We start from the raw sequence: 21,185 nt of genomic DNA, 5'->3' as shown, positions 1-21,185 counted from the left end.
TCCTTTCTTCCGTTAATTTTTGAAGTCTTACGTAATAATTTTAAGTCGGTTTCTTAAAGAAAGTTTAAATTGCAACATACATAGAAACCATTATAAATGAAGGGTCAGATATGCTGCAGATAAATTATTAGTGTGCGCAGTTTTTAGGATATCACTATTAGTTGCAACTTTCCAGAGAGTCAAACGTTCTTGTATCATAATGCCTTTTATAGTAATGTTTTTCTTTCTCAAAACATTTTCAAATCGACCGGCACACAAGCTACTTATCTAGTATTAACTTGATTTGATCTTGACTATCGAGAACCTCTGATGTAATGATTCAAAAGTTGAAATCAGCCGTTAAACCCGAAATAATCTTGTATAAATGATGTGAAAGTTTTCCAGCCTAAGCCAAATGACAATTCAGGCGAACACCAAACAAAAAATTAATAAGATTATAGTGTATTCTTATAAAATCTTCGGAAATTAAATTAAACTGATTAGCAGTGGAGTTTGTCTTTTGTAAAAAAGTTTCAAACGTGAATGTATATATTCTCTATTGATGGATAAGGTAACATTCAATCCAGTATTTTCCAATAATTTGCCTCATTCTCTACAATTTGATGCGCTCCGCTTGATTAAACAACCGAACGTTGAAATTTAAGGGGATACTTGAACGGCCGTATTGCATCACGAATAGTAAGAGTTGAAATTTATCGTTAGATCCTGAACTAATTTGAAAAGATTTGAAACTTGAAAGAATTCTCTTTCTGTTATGTTGATTGAAAGCCGAAATAAGATAAATAGTTTACATACTCTCTGGGTCATACTGCCCTTAAGAATGCTTTCAACTCGAGATGATCTTTATTCACCACATTCAAGTCAAATAGGCTGGGCTTCACGAATGTGGGGTACCAACGAGAACTTATGGCACGAACAAATAAATAGGGAAAGTGAAATTAACCTTCATTAGAGATTCTTTTGAAAATTCAAATAATGGCGTCGTAATTATGTAGAGCTTGGTTTTTATTTCGGTACGTTAAGATTTTAATAATCTTCCGTTTCAGAACTAGGTTATTGGACGGGACGATTGAAGTTTGATTTCACTAGAACTAGCTATTTGAAGAAAACAATTAACGCTCAGTTATTTGCATGCACAAACATAGTTTCCTGGTGCATTGGGGAAAGTATGTAAATAAATTAGCAGCTTCATCTCACTGTAGCCATTTACATATCATGAAACTTCATAATTAATAAAACGTTTTGTGCTCCCTACTGCACTTTCTATTCTTTTTTTAAGGTTTTGTTTGCAAAACAAAACCTTATTAAAATCGGTTCAATGTCTGTCTGTCTGTCCGTCTGTCTGTCTGTCTGTCTGTCACAGGCACTTTTTTCAGAAACGGCTATACCGATTGACACGAAATTTGGTGAGAAGGTGGGAACTGTGGACCCCCAGACATGCAGTGAGTGATATCCTTCTAGGTTGAATTTAGAGGGGGGTCCCCATACAGGTAAAAGGGGGGTGTAACATTTTTTTTCACCGAATGTAGTCATGTGGGGTATCAAATGAAAGGTCTCGCTTAGTACTAAGTCGGTCTTAGTTTTGAGATTTGTTAAAAAGGGGGGGAGTGGAAGGGGTGGAAAGTGATGATTTCTTTAACGGACCCATTCTCGAAAACTACCCAACCGAAAAATTTGAAAAAAATCATGAAGCTGTATCTATATGGTGCCCAGGCCTCAAAATACTCTCCATATCGGTATCTATTCAAATTAAGTTAATAATAGTTAATAATAATATATTAATATTTTTTTGGGGGAAATTGAGTAAAACCCCCCTTAAGTTTATCCCAGAGTTATAAAAGATGGTAGTAGTATAAAATATAATATGAAGTATATTATCCCCAAGTTTGATCAAAATCATACCATTACTAACAAAGTTACAGTAGTTCAAATTTGACTTTCCCTTGTTCCCTTGTTCCCTTGTCTCGCAAATTGGTCAGCGTCAATCTAGTCAGTCTTATCAATTTCATCGGGACACTGAATTCCCTCATGGCCGTGTACAATTTTACCCTGGCTATGCTGTCTTAGGCGGCTTTAATGTCGATGAAAAAATAGTGCATCTGATATCCTTATTCGAACAGTTTTTCCATCGCTTGCCGCAGAGAGAAAATCTGATCTGTTGCTGATTTGCCTGGAGTGAAGCCTCTTTGGTATGGACCAATGATGGTCCGGCCTAGCAAGATAGTGGAGAATATCTTATAAATGGTACTCAGCAACGTGATACCTCTATAATTGCTGCATTGTGTGATATCTCTGTTTTTATGTATGAGACAGATAATGCCTCGTCACTAATCGTCAGGCATTGATTCGCTGTCCCATACCTTGAGCACAAGTTGATGAACCACTTGGTGTAACTGGTCGCCTCCATATTTAACCAATTCGGCTGTAATTGGATCGGCTCCTGGCGACTTATGATTTTTAAGCCGATGAATTGCACGGACTGTTTCTTCTACACTTGATGGTGGCAGTAGTTGTCCATCGTCTTCAGTTGGCGGGACCTTCAACTCGCCGATGTTCTGGTTGTTCAGTAGTTCATCAAAGTATTCAACCCATCGTTCCAATATGCCCATTCTGTCGGAAATCAGATTTCCCTCTTTGTCTCGGCAGGATGAGCATCGGGATGTGTAAGACTCCATCCTGCTGACTTACGTGCTTGGTGCGGTTGCTCCCTGTATTTTTCGAGTTCACAGACCTGTCGGTTCTCTCAGGCTTCCCTTTTCCGTTTGAGAAATCATGATAAGTCTCTGCGCGTGCCCGCGTTCTTTGAGAATGCAACATTACTCGTTGTGCAACATTCTTCCGTTCCGTTGCTAGCTTACATTCATCGTGAAACTAACCGTTCCGACTCTTTTTGCGGCTGTTGGTATGTTTGTAACCGTATTTGTGATAACATTCTTCAGCTTATTGTGGAGATCATTTGTTGATGCTTCATTTCCAGGATCTCTGTTGAATACGGTTATTACGGCATTCATTTTCCTCTTATAGGTGTTGCGGAGGGCTGTGCTGTGGATGGCTTCAATGTTAACTCTCACCTGATGCAGACGGAATTCTGGGTGGTGTTGTTATTCGACCTAGGAGCGCCATACCCACGAGATAGTGATCCCAGTCTATCTTGGCCCCCCCGATATGTTCTGACATTCATCAAGGGGTGACAGCGTTCGATCAACACGTGGTCAATTTGGTTGAAAGTGTTCCCGTCTGGGGAGGCCCACGTTTGTTTGTGGACCGCTTTCCGCGCAAACCAGGTGCTTCCAACAACCATTTAAATAATCCGCAGTCCATTATCATTTACACTTTGATGTAAGCTATGGGAGCCAACGTATCTCCTGAATACGAGCTCCGTTCCTGCTTGGCTGTTAAAATCCCCAAGATTTTGATACTATACCTGGGACACGCTTCGAGGCTTCGTTATACTGCATCGTAACGGTTCTTCTCCGATTCTTCAGTCTCTTCTGCAGAGCGTGACCGTAATAAGGCTTATATTTCTGAACTTGCACCGAAAGCGCAGAGTGCATAACCGTTCGCTTATGTTTCCAAAGCCGATAATAACAGGTTTCATTTTTAGGCTGACTAAGAAACCTACTCCGAGCGCATGGTTTACTGGATGGCCACTATAATAATGATCTTCTCCAGGAAACCGGTCCCTGTTCAAGGCATCTCCTGTAATGGTGCCGGCTAGCTGCTTGACAGCTCCATCTTTGTACAGGGAGCCGACGTTCCATGAGAATATGCGCAAATCTTTATTCCATTGTCGTTCCCCATTTCGTCGTTGTGTAGTCAGTCCAGTCCGAGGCTCCTTTTGTGGCTTCGTTATAGATTGTTTTGCATGTAGGGTTGTCAAGTCTATTCAACCTGGAGGACCAGTTGGTACAATTTATCCCGTTTTTAGGCGCGGGAGACTCGCCTTCGTTCTTCTCTGTCTGCAGTTTTCGTAAAAAAAGGGCTGCTAGCCACGTGGAGGTGAAGATAGAGTTTGGTAGGAGAGCTGTTGGTGTTGGTTCAGCAGGCGTTTCCCAGGTTTTACGCTCCATCGTGGGTACCAATCCACGTTTCGCTCTGGGACATATACTACCCTTTCACCAACAAATTATGTCAAATTATGATTTGCCTTTTGCGAGGCAAAATTTATATATGTTTAAGTTAAATCTTTTTTTTACAACTTGCATAGCTCATGGACATGCTCAGTTTGCATAAATTTATAAACAAACACTGATAATTTTGTGCTTCGTCACAATTACCAATCCTAACCTAGACATTAACTTAATTGACTGATCAAAATAGTTTTCTTAATACCCAAGAAGAAATCCCCAAACTACTATTATCCTTCTTGAGTAAATAAATTAGAATTAGTTTGATTAATTGACCGATTACATGATAACATTAAAATGTAATTTTTTATGATGCTTATTTAATTTTCCGTATCTATTTTGGATATCTTTTTATATTACATGGTTTTACAAAATAAAAATCATAAATTGCTACGAATGAATTTTATGCCATGGTGAATCCATTTGGTCCAGTTGTACAAAAATACTTTTTTTTTGGCATTCCACACTCCATGAAAACGAGGAAATGGCTACGAATATTATTTGGTAAAGTATTGAAACAATGGTCTATATCGAAACTCCGAATACACAATGGACAACACCTGCTTCCTTTCAAATGTTTCCATTAAAACTTTGCGAAAACAATGCATACGTATCAGTAGGTGGTTAATGATTCCATAACTTTGCAGAAATATTTGAAAAATCTATTACAGGCAATTATTGGCATCCACACAGATGTACATATAATTGCCGAGTCACCGCCGGCTACTTACACGCCCAGTTAATTAAAGAAAGATTTTATTACTGATTGATATTGACTCCATCTTTCATTAGTAAAAGTAGAAATACTTGGTGATTGGCTATTTTGAGCTATTCAGGCGACTAGGTCATAGTTTGATTGATATTGGGAAAGTAATTTTTTGCCAATTAAATGTTGATTTGTAGATTAGACCTTATTATTTTCGCTAGGTACATAGAGAGGACTCCGGCAAAGTGAATGCGGGTCTGCCAGACATTTTTATTAGAAGTTCCGAATGATTTGATAAAGCGAATTTGAACTATTTCGAAAAAGACTTTCATATTGCAAGTCATTTTTGTTGTTCAGAATCCATTCATTATTATCAAGAATTAGATAGAAATAGACCGGGTATTAGCTGCAAATATTTTCTCACAAGGTCATTGAAAGTTTTCCCTTTCACTTAAATGGATAAAAAATAATACCCGAGTAGTTTCTCTGCGAGCAGTTTAAAATAGTCCAGTTTGCATAAAATCCCATTAAATTATCGAGTTATGATGGATAAAAAACTCATTTGAAATTATAAATTGGAAACTTACAAGTTTGTTGACAAGACTCGAGTCATTGGCATGAATAGCGAAAGCAGATGCTGACTCCACTGATTGTATTATAGTAAACGCATCCCATTCATCTGCGTTCGAAGAGATCGCGATGGGAAAAAGCCTCCACCACGTGAAAATGGAACTTGTAAGCTATCATACACACATACATAATGTATATTTTCAAAATTCCAAGTTCAATAGAAGAGATAGCATAAAATTTCACATCCAAGGTTAGCAAAAAGGCGTGTGAGGTGAGCGGAAAATGATAAATTTGCGGCATTTCACTTTTGTTTCAACCATTCTTCCATTCGTGATACAAGAACCATGAGTTTTACATGTTCGTTGGTTAGTACGTTGTAATATATAGTATGGTGCAAAAGCGGTTCAATAATGTAGGAAAATGTAACTCAAAACAAATAATTAGTGTCCTTTCTGTAATTGATAAATATAGCGTGGTGCAGTTTTCCGATACCCAAATTTTTGGTTGAAATAATGAAACATTCAACTTTGTCGACCACATAGATGTGTGTAGATCCTAATATAATGAGTCTAGAATAGTAATTTTAAACAAAAAGGAGAAATAAAAAAACATATGGTAAGAAATGGAGGGCTGGAAATTTTATGCAATGAATTACGACGAACAGTTTTACAACAGCCGTAAAAAAGCCGAGGATAGTTTGTTTCGAAAATAGGTGGTTTTGATATGTGTTTCGATAAGACACCTTATCTAAAGAATCTTTTCCAATTTGTTTTGGATTTATTGGTATTAAAGGACAAAAGTAGCATCAATTTGATCAGCAGACCTAATTTCTAACCTCTTTTCACAGGATAGGTACGATCCCAATTAAATCGTGTAGATAGTAGCTACATGGGATAATAGTAGGTTGGTTCCGATGATACGAGAATGCGATTCTAAATTATATAATTTGTGAGTAGTAGTAGAATAAAAGAAATTCATAAAACATAAAAGAATTTACAGCAGAATTCTTAGAATATTTTAAATCGTGTTAAACAAAACAATTCGTGTAAAAAGAGAAAAATGATAACTTTTTAACTCGTTTTAAATGAAATTCGTGTAAAACGAGAATTAGGTGTATTGGCATATCGGTTGATGAAATAAATGAATTTATATGGAAAATGGTGGTTTTGAATCATCAGTAAGAAAATTTTTTGCGAATTAGTTGAAAACGGAGAGTTTGGGGCGTCCGCGTGACCGTAGACCTTCAAGGAAGACGAATTAGCGTAAGGATAAGAATTTGTTCCGAATAGTTTCTCAGTTAAGATGAACAAAAAACCTGACAGATAATGCCGAATGAGTCACCATTAAATTCGCTCAACGAATACTTTACCAATTTTTACAGTTTCAGCAAACGCACGAACACTTAACCGACGGCGGTTAAACCAAATCAGAATACTGTCATTTATTTAATAGCCACACTTCGAATCCGTTTTTGTCACCTTTTACGATATGCAAGGATCCCCAACCCACAGGCCTTGGTAACGTTGTGTTTGCTGATGACGGGATCGAACTCAATGCTACTCGATCCGTTAATAGCCCTAGATTCGCTCTCGGTAGTTTGTCTATAGTCTGAATACCGACACCAATACCAAGTTGAGGTTTCTTTCACGCCATTGTCCTAACTGCCCTGCTATATGGGAGTAGCATATTGTCAGTTAGTATAACTGTTACTCGAGGCTGTAACCTCCAAACTCCGTGATACTCTTCTCCGACGCAATTTCGAATAAAGAATTGCGTCGGTATACGGGTCAGGTTCGGTCCCGCCAACTGAAGACGACTTTCAAATGCTGCCACCACAGAGTATAGAAGGAATAGTCCGTCCAATCCACCGGCATAAAAACCATAAGTCGCGAGGAGCCGATGGAATTATCGGATCAGGGCTTTGAAGTGTGTTAGAGCACTTCATTCAAGACCGTAACGGTACACTACAGTACACTGTAGGAGACAATGGGGTTAGCATTGCGCTCGCCCGAGATTATTACCCTGATTTGACTCAGGTACTCATTCACAGCTGAGTCGACTGGTATCCAGCATAACATGCTCATCGGAAATATTCCCAGTTTTGCGGCGAATCTTGGCCAAAGAAGACATCGAAGCAATATGTTCACCAAATATAGTCATGTGTGGTATCAAACATTTGTTGATAGTTAGTTAGTTTCGACATTTGTTGGAAAGGTGGGGACTGCTGGGGTCGAAAGTGATCATTTCTTTCACTGACCTATTCTCAGAAACTACCCAACCTTATCTGAAAAAATCAAGAAATTGCTACTATATGGTGCCTAGGCTCCCAAATACCCTGCCCCTTCTTTTTCTTCAGCCTTTGTCCCGTTCACAAGCGGGGTCGGCTCGTCGTGATCGGTTTCGCCATTTGGCTCTATCGAATATCTGATCTAGGTGCAATCTCGAGGCTTTTAAATCCCCATCCAGCGTATCAAGCCACCATTGTTTCGGCCTGCCTTTTGGTTGTTTACCATCGACTTCAATGTTCAGATCAATCTTGGCAAGTGAATTCTCATTAGCACGAATTGCGTGACTATACCATCGAAAACGGTGCAACCCCATAACGATCGCGGATATCCTCATTTTGGATCTAATCAAAACGTGCCACGTCACTAGTCCAAAGCAACATTTTCGTCCAAAGCAACATTTTCGTCCAAAGCAACATTACCGCAAGACGCCGTTCATTGTCTTTTATAGTCGGCCAACACTCAGACTGGACTGACGATATTGCGGTAAATTTTAGATTTGAGACGTTCGTTGATACATCGATCACAAGTATACTGGTTGTGGAACGTCACGTCATCCAGGTTGCGTTAATGCGTGAAGCAATTTCATAACGCAGTTCTCCATTCACTGATAGCGTTGACCGGAGGTATTTAAATCGCTTAGTTCTGGGCAGATCACTGCCGCTGACAGTAATTGTGCCTGTTTCATGGGGATCGGTCGTCAAAAATTCAGTTTTGTTTAGATTCAATCTGAAACCGTGTTGCATGAGGCGATTATTCCATTTTTCGACAAGTGCTATTAGATGCTAGGAAAACATCATCTGCATAAAGCAGTGTATATGGTCCTGGACGTTGGATGTCCCTTGTGATGGTGTCCATAACAAGAACAAAGTGGAGCGGTGAGAGGGCGCTTCCTTGATGAACACCAACAGAGATACGAAGCGGTTTTGATACACCTGCAATACTTCGAACTTTACTGTTCGGGTCGTGGTAGAGCAATTGAACCTAGCGCACGGGTTCTTTTGGCACTAAGTGTTGTCGTAAAGCATACCAGATGAGTTCATCTGGCAGACGGTCAAATGCTCTCTCTAGATCCAGAAAGGCAATGTAAAGAGGGAGATGCTTCTCACGGTGTTTCTCCACGAGTAACCGCGCAGCGTGTATTGCTTCAGTAGTTTCGCAATTTTTGACAAATCCGGCTTGATTCAAGGTTATTTCAACGATTTCGCGAATATGGTATTCAAGAGTGCGTTCAAAAATCTTCATGATATGAAATAACCGGATCGGACGGTAAATTGAACATTTTACTGGACTACCTTTCTTTTTCCATATTGGAACAGTAGTACTTTGTTGCCAGGCAGATGGTTTTCTACCTTCCTGAATACCCCGATTAGAGAATTCACTGAGCCACAGTGTTGGGTCCTTCCTCGACTTCAGTTGCGCTAGTGGAACTGCTCGAAATGTCGCAGTGATTCTGGATGGATGAGCAAATTCTTCAGTTGAAATATGCTCGAATTATTCTCGCCATCTATGCTTTCCGACTCGACGGTTGGGAAGCGAAGTACCGTTCTTGTCATTACCGCAACAGAAGTGTTCGATATCCTGTGTGCGTTCGTTACAAGTCGATACAGATCTCTCTGGCAGAGGCGTTTCTTTTCATCATTCATCATTCGGCGTTTCTTTTCATCATTCCAAAGCCCCTTAGCCGGCTTGGGGACCATGAGGGTTGCAGAGGCCGCTTTGTGGATCGTGTCTTTCATTTGGTTCCACGATTCTTCCACAATCGTAATGGTCAGTAATCGCGTTAGTGAGATCATTTCTTCTTGCTTCTCACGAAATCGCCTCCGAAATACTCTCCAATAATAGTATGTTACTATAACTTTTAGCATTTGACTGCGAAACCCGCCATAAGTTTACCCTAGAATCACGAAATTTGCAGTAATGTAGGCTATAATATTGAGCATGATCCTACCAAGTTTGGTGGAAATCACGTTATTAATAACAAAATTATAATAGGTCAAGGTTGCCGCTTCGGTTGAAATTCAAAACTTTCAATGCCAGTATCACACGAAAGTGGATATTCTCACATAACATAACATATGTTACGTGCTAGGTACTAATGGGACTAATGCCGACTAAAATGATTTTATAAAAGAAATACACAAAACCTTTCATACCCGAAGCATTCAACTTTCGGTCTCCCGACTTGTCTATGTCCTAATAATAGGTAAATATAAAGTTTGTTAAAAATTACTCTTTTTATTTCGCTGTAAGTTCTATATATGTACATATTGTCTATTCAAACAACACTGGCTAACTAAAAGGTACAATCTGACAAATTTCTTAACTAAAATTAGGCTAATATATTTCTTAGGAAACCAGTAAAACTCATGAAATCTGAAAATATGATTTATCGCCATTACTACCGCATAATTAAAAGTGCATGCCCGTCCATAATGTCTTCACCAACTTCTTTCACCAAGAAGGTGAAAATAATTGAATTTCAAGCTCACGCATCAATGTGCCCGCGGATACTTTAGCGTAGACCGCGTATGTCGCATACCAATTAAAAGATTGTGTGATCGCGTAACGGCACTTTCGTGGCTAGATTACAAAAACTGCCAGTTGATGTTAACCGTAATTGTAAATGCCGGTTATGTAAACATTCCCACACTCTTCAGGTGACTTGATTTTAGTGTTATGTGTTGGATGTTTGTCTGCAATTACATGTCTACCATTTAATATTAACGACCGACGAGGCAGAAGAAAGGAAAAACAAGAATCGCAATGAGGAAAAGCGTGGAAATGAAATTATGCTATTTACGGATTACTTTATTTGTGACTGCAGCCTGCAAGGTTTCGAGATTGCATTGTATTTTTCCACCTAAGGCAATGCCTTAGCCGTGATCAGATGTGGCGACTTTGGACTTAAACTTATAGGAAAGTCACGAAAGCATTGGCTGATTGTTAGTGGGCACGCAATAAAGTAAATTTGAAGTCTTCACGCAGATATTGTATTAAAAGATGTAGATATTTCAAAAAATCCTTGACAGTATATCTGGTGTTGGACATTATGCAACAACGAAGCAAGATACAATTTTACATGTATAACTACTGGTTCAAACGACGGATCATCATCAAAAGAATTTTTTTCTGTTTTCAGTACTAGAATAATAGTAAGGCCTCTATTACCATCGCTAAGACTGCTTTAAACAATTTCTAGTAAAAAATGGAAGGAAGATCGAAATATGCCCCACATTAATGTTTTCGAAGTTGGGAGTATGGGAGGAAGGAGAAATTAAAATATTTTATATTAGGCACAGGTTAAAAATTCTAACTTATCACTCAGATTCACAAACTTATCATTTAATGTAAAGACCACCCAACCCAATTAGAAAATACATACAATACAATGAATAGAAAATTGTCCCCTCACATAAATTCACATAGATAAATAAATCCATTCCAGCGAAGCAATTAAATTATAAAAGTCTTGCATTTTATCCTGATGATTTTTATTTTCATCAAGTTTTCATTTACATCGAGTTCCCCACTCGCTTTGATTCAATGCGGCCAAAACTTTTAATTTTGATTATTTTTACCTGCATTCAAGCTCATATTCTTAGAAAATAAGCTAGCAATGTAAGATTAAAATCTTTAGAATGACTGCCCATCCCGCAGTTGGATATATCTGGTTACGACTTTTAACGAACTAATGTAGTGTAGCTTTCTCAAAAGTTGTTCAAAATATGGTGTCCAAATTTGACTAAATTCCCATTAATCCTGCCTACTAAAAAGAAAACCTCAAAAAAGTACGTGAAAACAACCCTTCTAATGTGGTCTGTTAAGTGGGTCATGCCGTGTGAAGACCGTTTTTTCGCTTTTTTGAGATTTTTTATTAAGAACTGATTAAAGGTACAATTGTGAATTTTTCAACATAATACCTTGAGCATACGTAACAATTTTTTCAGGCGTATATCATCACTTATTATTGAATTATTATCCACTCATTTCCAAAAAATGTTTTTAAGGTGCCACTCTAGAGGGCGTCCTGCTCATCGTAAAGAAAAGAACTAAAGAGCCTTTGAATACTTCAAAGCACCTGTAATGAGGAAGCGGGATCCACGGAAGATGTTCTATGTGAGTGCCTATGGATGCATCAGACATCAATTTTCTGGTACTGATAAGCTCTAGCTGTTGCGGGTAGTATCACATCCACTAACGGAAATCCTGCAATACATAAAAGTGTCCGGGATATTCCGTTAGATGGGGGAAACGAGTGCAATAGGCCACTGGGGTGTGAGTGTTCAGAGAATATGCTCCTCCCCCACAAAAACGCAAAACACACATATATCCCTTACATTTTTCCGGAATAGTTCAGGTATGACTTCTTCTGGGACGCTTTTGGTGTTTAGGACACTACACGTGAATTTCCTACCAAAACTCTCGAAATCCTTAAAGTTGCAGCTTTTATTCACGGAACTCTTTTATTATTTCTACCGTGATAAGACAGGTTTACAGCACTATCTACTGTTGAGTGGTGGTGGCTGCTGTCAATGGTGTTCTAACAACTTCTTATCAAATCAATATTATTTCTGAGAAGCTTCTAGTAACTCTTTGCCTAAGAGGAGTTCTTAGGTAGGGGAGTTTATATATGTTTTCATATTATATTTTGTTTACTTATTTTTCAAAATGTATTTTACATAATGAAAATACAAAAGTTTAAGGATTTGTACCACGCTCTTTCGCAAAGGCGAACTGTTTTTCTTGTTATTTTCGAAGATGAACGGTTTTGTTTTGAAACTTTCCGTCCGTGGAGATCGTGACCATAGTATATCTATTATAATAGGCAGTACCCAAACTAAAATGCCCCGACTTGCGAATGGCTTCCAGAAGCTTATCTCTACCCACCAGAGACGCTAAACAAGGACAAGGCATAATCTTTGTCAAATCGGATTGGTAAGAGAGAGATCGGTGAGCTTTTGCTATTCTGATACTACTGCCGTGCTCACACATCTATAATAGCAAAAAGGAGTTTCACGTATTCACTTATAAATAGGCAAAAACTTGCCGATGTCACCAAAACATTGACAAGTCCGGGCGGTATGTAAAACACAGTTGATCGGGTTTTCATTACATCTCGCTCATGCTCAAGGGCAAAACAATTTAAAATCGTGTGTACCCGTTCTGATCTCATTTTTTTAGGGGGCAAGGGGAACTGTGGTAGCTGTCTAGTATCTACCTGTGATCGTTACATCTTGCGCTAATGTTATAGCGCTTTTTTCTGTGAATTGCGTGTTGTTTCACTACCTGCTTCGGCAGAGGGTCGTTCCTTTTTATGTTTAGTGGGTTATTTCATACCTTTTATGAGATGGTGGACTGCATTCATCGAAACCGCTACCTTATTTTTACGAAGTAATGTAAATTTTGGTTTATTTCACGAGTTGACAGCAGGCAACGTTACGTTACAAGCTGCTGGTTTACGAAAATCGAAAGCCGTGAAAACCCAGCTGGCACCTAAAATTCGCATATGCATGGCTTCGCCAAAAGACCTCTCATCTTTTAGGCTCACACGGTATTTGCTTAGAAACCACCGGCTTTTCGTAATCGTGCAAATACAATATTGTGATCCCGTAATGTAAGTAATGATGAATATGAATGAATATAATGAAAATTTGTTATAGCTGTTATGTTGAAAACAAGTAATAATAATAATCGTTGGTGCAACAATCCAATTGAATCAAGGCCTTGAAGTGTGTTAGAGCACTTCATTCAAGACCATAACGGTACACTACAGTACAATGTAAGAGGCAATGTGTGAGATTATTACCCTGATTTGACTCAGCTACTCACTCACAGCTGAGTCGATTGGTATCCGAAGTCAAATCACGATACAAACCTCACTGCCACCAGTGAGATTTGAACCGCGACCTTCCGTATGACAGGCTTATGCTCTAACGACTCAGCCATCTGGACATGAAACCTTATTAAAATCGGTTTACTGTCTTTCACTGTGTCTTTCTGTCTGTTTGTTTTTTATAGAGGTGGAAAGCACCGAAAGCCACAGCGTGGGACATTAACCCACTGAAACTACCTCTCCTCACCCGCTATATCCGACGGACCTATCTATAGACATTACATTATGGAAAGCGTGTTAAAGCCCTACTGGTTTAATCTTACGGTTAGCTTTAGCGCTCTAATTTTCGAAGCTCCTCCTGTAATCAGCCTGTGCGTCCTTAGTAAAATTCATTCATTTTAAGGTGATAGTTGGCCCCTTCTTCAGGCATGTTGATAATTCGGCACGGTCTCCTCCGTCCTTTTCTTGAAAAGTTATGGTGCCTCAGATTGGAGTTGTTTTAAGGGGGCAGTGGGTTAACCTTACTTCGTGCAAAAGCAGACATAATTTTGTGAGTTTTTTATGACACAGTTAAAATCTATTTATTTAAACCAATGGAACATTAAGGTGTGGCATTTGAAGAATATTGTATAAAATTTTCATGAAAAAATATTAAAAAAAAGGCAATGACAACAATTATTCGAGAGCGTTTCCGAAAAGATAGGATTGCGGTGCCCGTCATAACTCGATGCTGGATTATCTGAGATAAAAAAATCAAAGTTATTAGAGGATCGCTTGGCCCAGGTAATACTCTGTGGCTTTTTCGAAATTTTACTTCATTTTTTTTATTACTCATATAACGGTATTTCGAGGACCAGTTTTCCTAGTCCTCAGTGAGTTTTAGTGAGTTTGAAGGGAAAAACGTGATTTTTGCGAAAAATTGGCAAAAATATTATTGCAAAATAAAAAATATGAACGAATTTGAAAGAACCCTCCAGCATTACCTCGTAAATTATGCAGTAATTTTGACATTATTTTCGTTTAAATATAAAAATAATTTTTTGGGGTAAATTACACTTTTTTCGGCTTTTTATGTACCAAGTTTTCAGAACTTATTGTAGACTCTCAAGGGATTGGGTTTACTCTCAATTTATATGAGAAAACCACGTTTTGCTTATATTAATTTTCCTATAAAAAAATCATTATTTTGAGCATAACGCCATTATTATATATCACATTGACTTCTGTTCTACCTCATTTTAAAAGTCCTCTCAAGCACTTTCAAATTGCTTCAGATTTCCACTAAAAGTTACTGATTTTGTGTTATTTGATCTTTGAAGTATTAATTTTTTTTACGAATTTACGTTTGGCGAGCTATAGCTCATTCCATATTGTACCTATAAAAAAAACAAGGAGATTCCTTCTTTTTGTTATTTAAGATGTTTTGTTTCTGCTTATATCATTTGTGAAAAACTGTTGAAAAATATGCTTTTTTTCTATGAAAAAAAGACATATTTGAATAGCTCGAAAACTGCTACTGGTACGAAAAATTTTTGACTAAGCATTGTTTGCTAAGAATTGACCATTTAATCGATTTCTGTGGTGATTTCGAAAGGGGTGCTACACCCCTCCGGGGGAGGGGCACATCAGCGATATATAACTTTCGTTTCTTACGCCACCCTCTACCCCCATCATAAATTTCACGTTTCTGCTTAATAATGGTCGTCACTGGAAAAATTCGGAGGTTGAAAGCTTTAAGAACTGAACTATTTCACGCAGCAAACCTTTTTTGCCATTGATATCGAAATAATCCTAATCTGAAGCATCACCACTTTTTAATCATTGGGGTAAATCTTCAGCGAGGTTGGACTAGGGAACTTTACCTCTTGCTTACCCTACCACCCCTACTTCCCAATATTTTAAATATTTTTGACATATATTTATATTTAAAAAAGAAAGAACTATTTATTACTGCTTTTGAAAAATAAAGTTTCGTATCTGAAGCTCGAACATTCGAATGAAAACTCTTCAGCAGCTATAGCGGTAAATTTTTCTTAAAATCGTCTTCAAATGTGAATGACAAATGAATAGATAATGTATTATATATTTCTACCGTAAAGCTCGGAAGGCGATTTTTAGTGGGAGCTACCTTCAAACTTCGTTATTCAAGTACACTTTCCATAACGCGCAGTCCATCAGGAAATTTCTCACAAACTTAACTTAAAATATTATCACGTTCATCAGTGATTCACTTGAAACTATAGTTGTCATCGTCTAAACTGGCCCATGTCACTAAGTACATATTCTTGACCCACCTTTTCTACGGCTCATTGTTACGTGGTGTTAAATGATCTACTCGTCTAGAAGACAAGTAAAGATATGCTGCGCGAGTACTCGTACCTACTGAGGTAAATAGGTAAAAGTATCTTTCGAAACGTTGAATGTACATATCTCGGAGATATAGTCACATCATTGTTGGCACACTTTTAGTCTGCTACGCAGAAGTTCATGAAGTTCCAAGTTTTTGCTATCCATACATGCAATGTGCTCACAATATAATAGAAAATTGCAGACTCTTGAGGCATGCTGATCGTTTTTTCTGCGCTGTACTTGATGAAGGAATGGGGTCACCAGGTATTCGATGTGTGATAGACTCTGAGGGTAAAAAGATTGATATGTTTGGCATTTGAAGTAATTTTTATTATTGTCCTGCGTTAATGTACTTTTGCGTGTTATTATTTTCTCGAATAAGAGGTAACCACAGGTAATTATGAGGCCCACTGGGCTGGCCGAAGGCCTTGTCTTGGGTTCTCAATTATTTCTGATTTTAGAGGAAAATACCTTACACGTTTTTGTGCAAGCATACGCTAAGCGAGAAAATTTTCACATAAGTAGGTATGAAACCTCACGGTCGTCATTAGTTCATACTCGTATAGTTAGCCCCTTTTTACGCACGGAATTTATTCATCTTTTCAATAACATTACCCAAAACCAAAAAGCATACTTTCTCAAATACATCATATGATAAATGTATAAGGATTTGTAAACAAGTTTTTAGACATTCTTGAATTGCATACAGTACGGTGTAAAACTGGTCCAAAGAATCTTACGAACCGAAAAAGTACTTGAAATCTCTTGTGTATTTTGTGTACAAACATTGCATATTTTAATATTTTTCTTGGTATTATATTTCATGTAAGATATAATACTACATGTACATGTATGTATTCTAGAATCAATGACTATTGCTTTTTTGATTTTTCTGAGAAATACTCGAATAGCCCATTGGACCATTTCTGTACCAACATTCTGATCGTGGTAACGGCTTTTAAATTTCAGAAAATTGCATTAATAAAAAAGTCAATATTGGTTCAAGCACAAAATAGCGAATCAAGCAGCAAAATCAAAGAAATTTGGAAAAGTCGTAAGTTATCCGTGTCATTTCAACTCATAAAGTAACTCATATGAAACTAAGTCTACCAAAAAAAAGGCAGAAGGCCTAACAAAATCAACCTTACAGAAGCGCATCAGCCACCACCCAACAGCGCGTTTATTCAGTGGAAGGTCTATGAAAAGCCTAAAAGAAGCATCAAGCCTACTCGAAATATGATTTAGTCGATGAACAATGCAGCAGGCATTCGAGAGCTCATGCTCTCTTCCAAGAATATTCAAAACAGAAAGGAATTCCCACCGTAATAATATCAAAACAGCCCAATACATGCCATGCCAAGGCAGGTGTAAAAATGTGGGGTATTAAATGAAAGGTCTCGGTTACTTTCCGAAGCCGGTCTTAGTTTTGACATTTGTTGGAAAGTCGCGGAGTGCGGGGGGTCGAAAGTGATCATCTATTTAACGGGGCCATTCTGAGAAACTGCCCAACTGAAAAATCTGAAAAACATCAAGAGGCCGCTACTATATGGTGGATAGGCTCCGATCCTTCCAATAAATCCTTCAAATAAAGTTAATAATAGTATATTACTATAATTTTCAATAACTGGCTACAAAACCACCTTAAGTCCATCATCACGATGTATACTAGGAGAATGTAGACTATAATATAGAGCTCGATCCTAACAAATTCCGTGAAAATCGAACTATTACTAACAAAGTTATAATGGGTCAAATTTGTCACTTCTTTGGAAATTCAAGATTCTGAATGTCACACGCACTTTTCTCCAAAACGGCTAAACCGATCCGAATAACTTTTTTGGACAGATGGGAACTATGAAATCCCACGCATACAGCGAGTGGCATAAATTTAAGTGGGGTTTAAAAGGGGGGGCTCCCCATACGTGCAAAGGGGGGATTCAAAAAATTTGTTCACCGGATATAGTCGTGTAGGGTATGAACTGAAAGGTCTCGATTAGTACTTTCTGAAAGTGATATTAGTTTTAGCATGAATTGCAAAGTGCGCGAGAAAGGAGTCAAAATGTACGCACATACCATGAAGTGAGACAGGACTCATTTTCGGAAACTACCCAACCTAAAAATCCGAAAAAAATCAGGGTGGTGCGCTTAGATGAAATCTAGGCCTCAAAATATGTCCTATTCCGATATCTGCTTAAATAAACTTGCTAATAGTATATTACTAACTTTTAGAAATTTACTGAAAAACCCCCCTTAAATTCATCCGAGGACTTCCAAATTTTGTACCAGCATAGAGAACAAGATTTCCTATATACGTCCTAAATTTCACGGAAATTTGGCCATTAACGCTAAAGTTATAGCAGTTCAATTTCGTGCGAATTAACAGCATCCTAAGCCATACAAATAAGATGCTGACGTCATAATTAACGACAATAATTGACATTAAAATTCCATTCAATAAGAATCTAATTCTCCCCAGCCTTTTTTAAGGTTTTGTTTGTAAAACAAAACCTTATTAAAATCGTTTGAATGTCTGTCTGTTTGTCTGTCACAGACAATTTTCTCAGAAACGGCTATACCGATTGACACGAAATTTGGTGAGAAGATGTGAACTGTGGACCCCCAGACATACAGTGAGTGATATCCTCCTACGTTGAGATTTAGGGGGGGGGTCCCCATACATGTAAAAGGGGGGTGTAACATTTTTTTTCGCCAAATATAGTCATTTGGGGTCTCGATTAGTGCTTTTCGAAGCCAGTCTTAGTTTTGAGATTTGTTAAAAAGGCGGGGAGTGGGAGGGGTGCAAAGTGATGATTTCTTCAACGGAGCCAATCTCAGAAACTACCCAACCGGAAAATCTGAAAAAAATCATGAAGCTGCCTCTATACGGTACCCAGGCTTCAAAATACTATCAATTTCAAATTTCATGTTCAAATTAAGTTAATAATAGTATGTTACCGTATTTTTGGCAAAATTGAGTAAAACCCCCCTTAAGTTTATGTCAGAGTTATAAAAGTTGGTAGTAGTATAAAATATAATACGAAGCATATTATTTCGAAGTTTGGTCAAAATCATAATATTAGTAACAAAGTTACAGTAGCTCAAAGTTGCCTTACTGTGTAAATTTACAATCCGAAATACTAAATCTGATATGCTAAATGCATATTCTTAACGAGCTCAGAGCTCAGAGCGTGAAGCGTATGAGGTTGACTATTATCAATACAAAGGTTTCCATCAAATGATTCATTTAAATCGTTTTAAAAAAAATAGAGGACAATTGAATTTTTAGCTATGTGACATGCAGCTGTGCACTCGTCGCTCCTCACATCTTTTTCTTCAGCCTTTGTCCTGTTCACAAGCGGGGTCGGCTCGTCGTAATCGGTTTCGTCATTATATCTTATCAAATGCCTGATCAGGGTGTAATCGCGAGGCCTTTAAATCCGCATCCAGCTTATCAAGCCACCGTTGTTTAGGCCGGCTTTTTGGTTGCTTACCATTGACTTCGATGTTCAGACCAATATTGGTAAGTGAATTCTCGTTAGCGTGAATTACGTGAATTACTACCCCATCGAGAACGCTTCTCTCGCAATTTGTCTCCGATCGGTGCAAACCCATACCGATCGCGGATATTCACATTTCAGACGTTAAGTCCTTGAGGGTTTAACGTGAGCACCTGTCTGGACGACTTAATCCCACGGTCTTCTTAAGACACGGATTGATTTTGTGACCAAAATCAGAGCCCCGCTGAGACAAACAATAACGATACCAGTCTATACCAAGTGCATGGCTTAGCATTCATACTGGTGGATGGAAGACCTATCTAAATCTCTACGGAACTAAGGAGTACAGCACCCGGGTTGAAACGCAACACCACGCCGAGGCCCGAAGGTCTCTTCTCGCTTGAGCATAACCACAACCCCCATGGAACTCCCACTAGGGAGTCAACCGCAAACAACCGAACTGTACTCACTTACAACGGGAGTTCACCTGAAGAATGAGAGTCCAGGGGCTATTCCGGTTCCCATGGTACCAGTATACCCCTGGTAAGGTTTCGTGACCAAATTGCCACTTCAGATGAGTCCCCGTGCAGACTCGGGTCAGATCGCCCTGATTAGGCCTTTGGAACATTCGCCTACTGCATCACAGCCGGCAAGCCAAAGTGAGTACAGCGTCTCCCGGTGCCACCACTATGGAGCTTCTCCTCGGCCACTTGGTTTTGGTTTGGCCGACAGGGTTGCCGCCCCGTCTTCCTCACCGCCATCTCTGAGCACCACATTTCAGACGTGATCAAAACGTTTCACGCCACTACTGGAATGCAACATCTTCGTCCCCATTGCCGCAAGACGCCGTTCATTGTCCTTTATAGTCGGCCAACACTCAGAACTATAGAGAGCGGCAGTCGCACGACATTGCGCCGATACGTTGATCACAAAGAACACCAGTTGTGGAATGCCCTCTCATCCAGGTTGCGTTAATGCGTGAAGCAGTTTCATCACGCAGCTCTCCATTGGCTGATAGCATTGACTCGAGATATTTAAAACGTTGAATTCTGGCAATGGCAGCAACCTGCCCAGAATTGAGCGATTTAAGTATCTCGGGTCAATGCTATCAGCCAATGGAGAACCAATGCTACGTTATACTCCTCACATAGGGAAACACAAAACCTTTTATACCTCAAGCGGCAAGCTTCCGGTTTCTTGACTTGTCTATCTTAAAATAAAGAAAAAATTCAAATCAGTATCCTATTTCTGAGGAATCACAATTTTAAAAGCATTAGCATTAAAAGCGTAGTAAGCTCTGAGTGTGAAAAGCGCCCTTGATAAAATTGGAATGGCTTCCAAGATGATCGCAACCCAAATATTTCGTGTTTTAAAGTCGAATACAGAACTCGGGGTTAAATTACACAGAGTTGTAAGGCATACTTGAAACAAAAACTAAATAATTATGCCAATACCACTAAAAAGTATAGAGGTTGAAACATATGCAAGAAAGCAACAGAGTATTTGACTATGTACTACATTTTCTAATCACCAAAGGTTAGTGTAAACTGGTCCAATGCCCCTTGATAAGATTTAACTTTTTCAAAAAACCAAAGTGAAAATTTTAAATTTTGTTTTATTTTATATAAGGTTGGGTTTTGTTAGTTTGAAAAATAAAATATTTACCAATTACAAATTTTTCATTTTCCCAGGTTTCGATTAAGATCTATTCTTCACTAAAAACAACAATGCTTCCGGCTTCAAGCCGCGGTCTTATTCTGTGTGTTTGTTCTGATAGTACAGGCGTATTACTTGCCCAGCATCAATTGTAATATA

General features: G+C 38.5%; 2 protein-coding genes across 5 annotated transcripts in view; one reads left to right on the top strand and one right to left on the bottom strand.

The window, feature by feature from the left end:
* Window positions 1-21,185, top strand: part of LOC119647545 (sushi, von Willebrand factor type A, EGF and pentraxin domain-containing protein 1) — a 209,427-nt gene that overhangs the window by 101,194 nt on the left and 87,048 nt on the right. The window lies entirely within an intron of this gene.
* The window catches only part of LOC119647564, an 86,401-nt gene that overhangs the window by 26,231 nt on the left and 38,985 nt on the right, over window positions 1-21,185 (bottom strand). Inside the window, exon 3 of one of the 4 annotated variants that reach the window (XM_038048569.1) lies at window positions 4,453-4,854. The exons of 2 other annotated variants lie outside the window; for them this stretch is intronic. In XM_038048569.1, the coding sequence (XP_037904497.1) occupies window positions 4,741-4,854 (114 nt within the window). In that variant the 3' untranslated portion in view covers window positions 4,453-4,740. Of the gene's footprint in view, window positions 1-4,452; window positions 4,855-9,910; window positions 10,385-21,185 lie in introns of those variants that run through there. One more of the 4 variants, XM_038048579.1, reaches the window with a different exon arrangement.

The sequence above is a fragment of the Hermetia illucens genome, chromosome 1, assembly GCF_905115235.1.
Source record: "Hermetia illucens chromosome 1, iHerIll2.2.curated.20191125, whole genome shotgun sequence".
Taxonomy (NCBI): Eukaryota; Metazoa; Arthropoda; class Insecta; order Diptera; family Stratiomyidae; genus Hermetia; species Hermetia illucens.
This window is presented reverse-complemented; position numbering and strand designations above follow the sequence as displayed.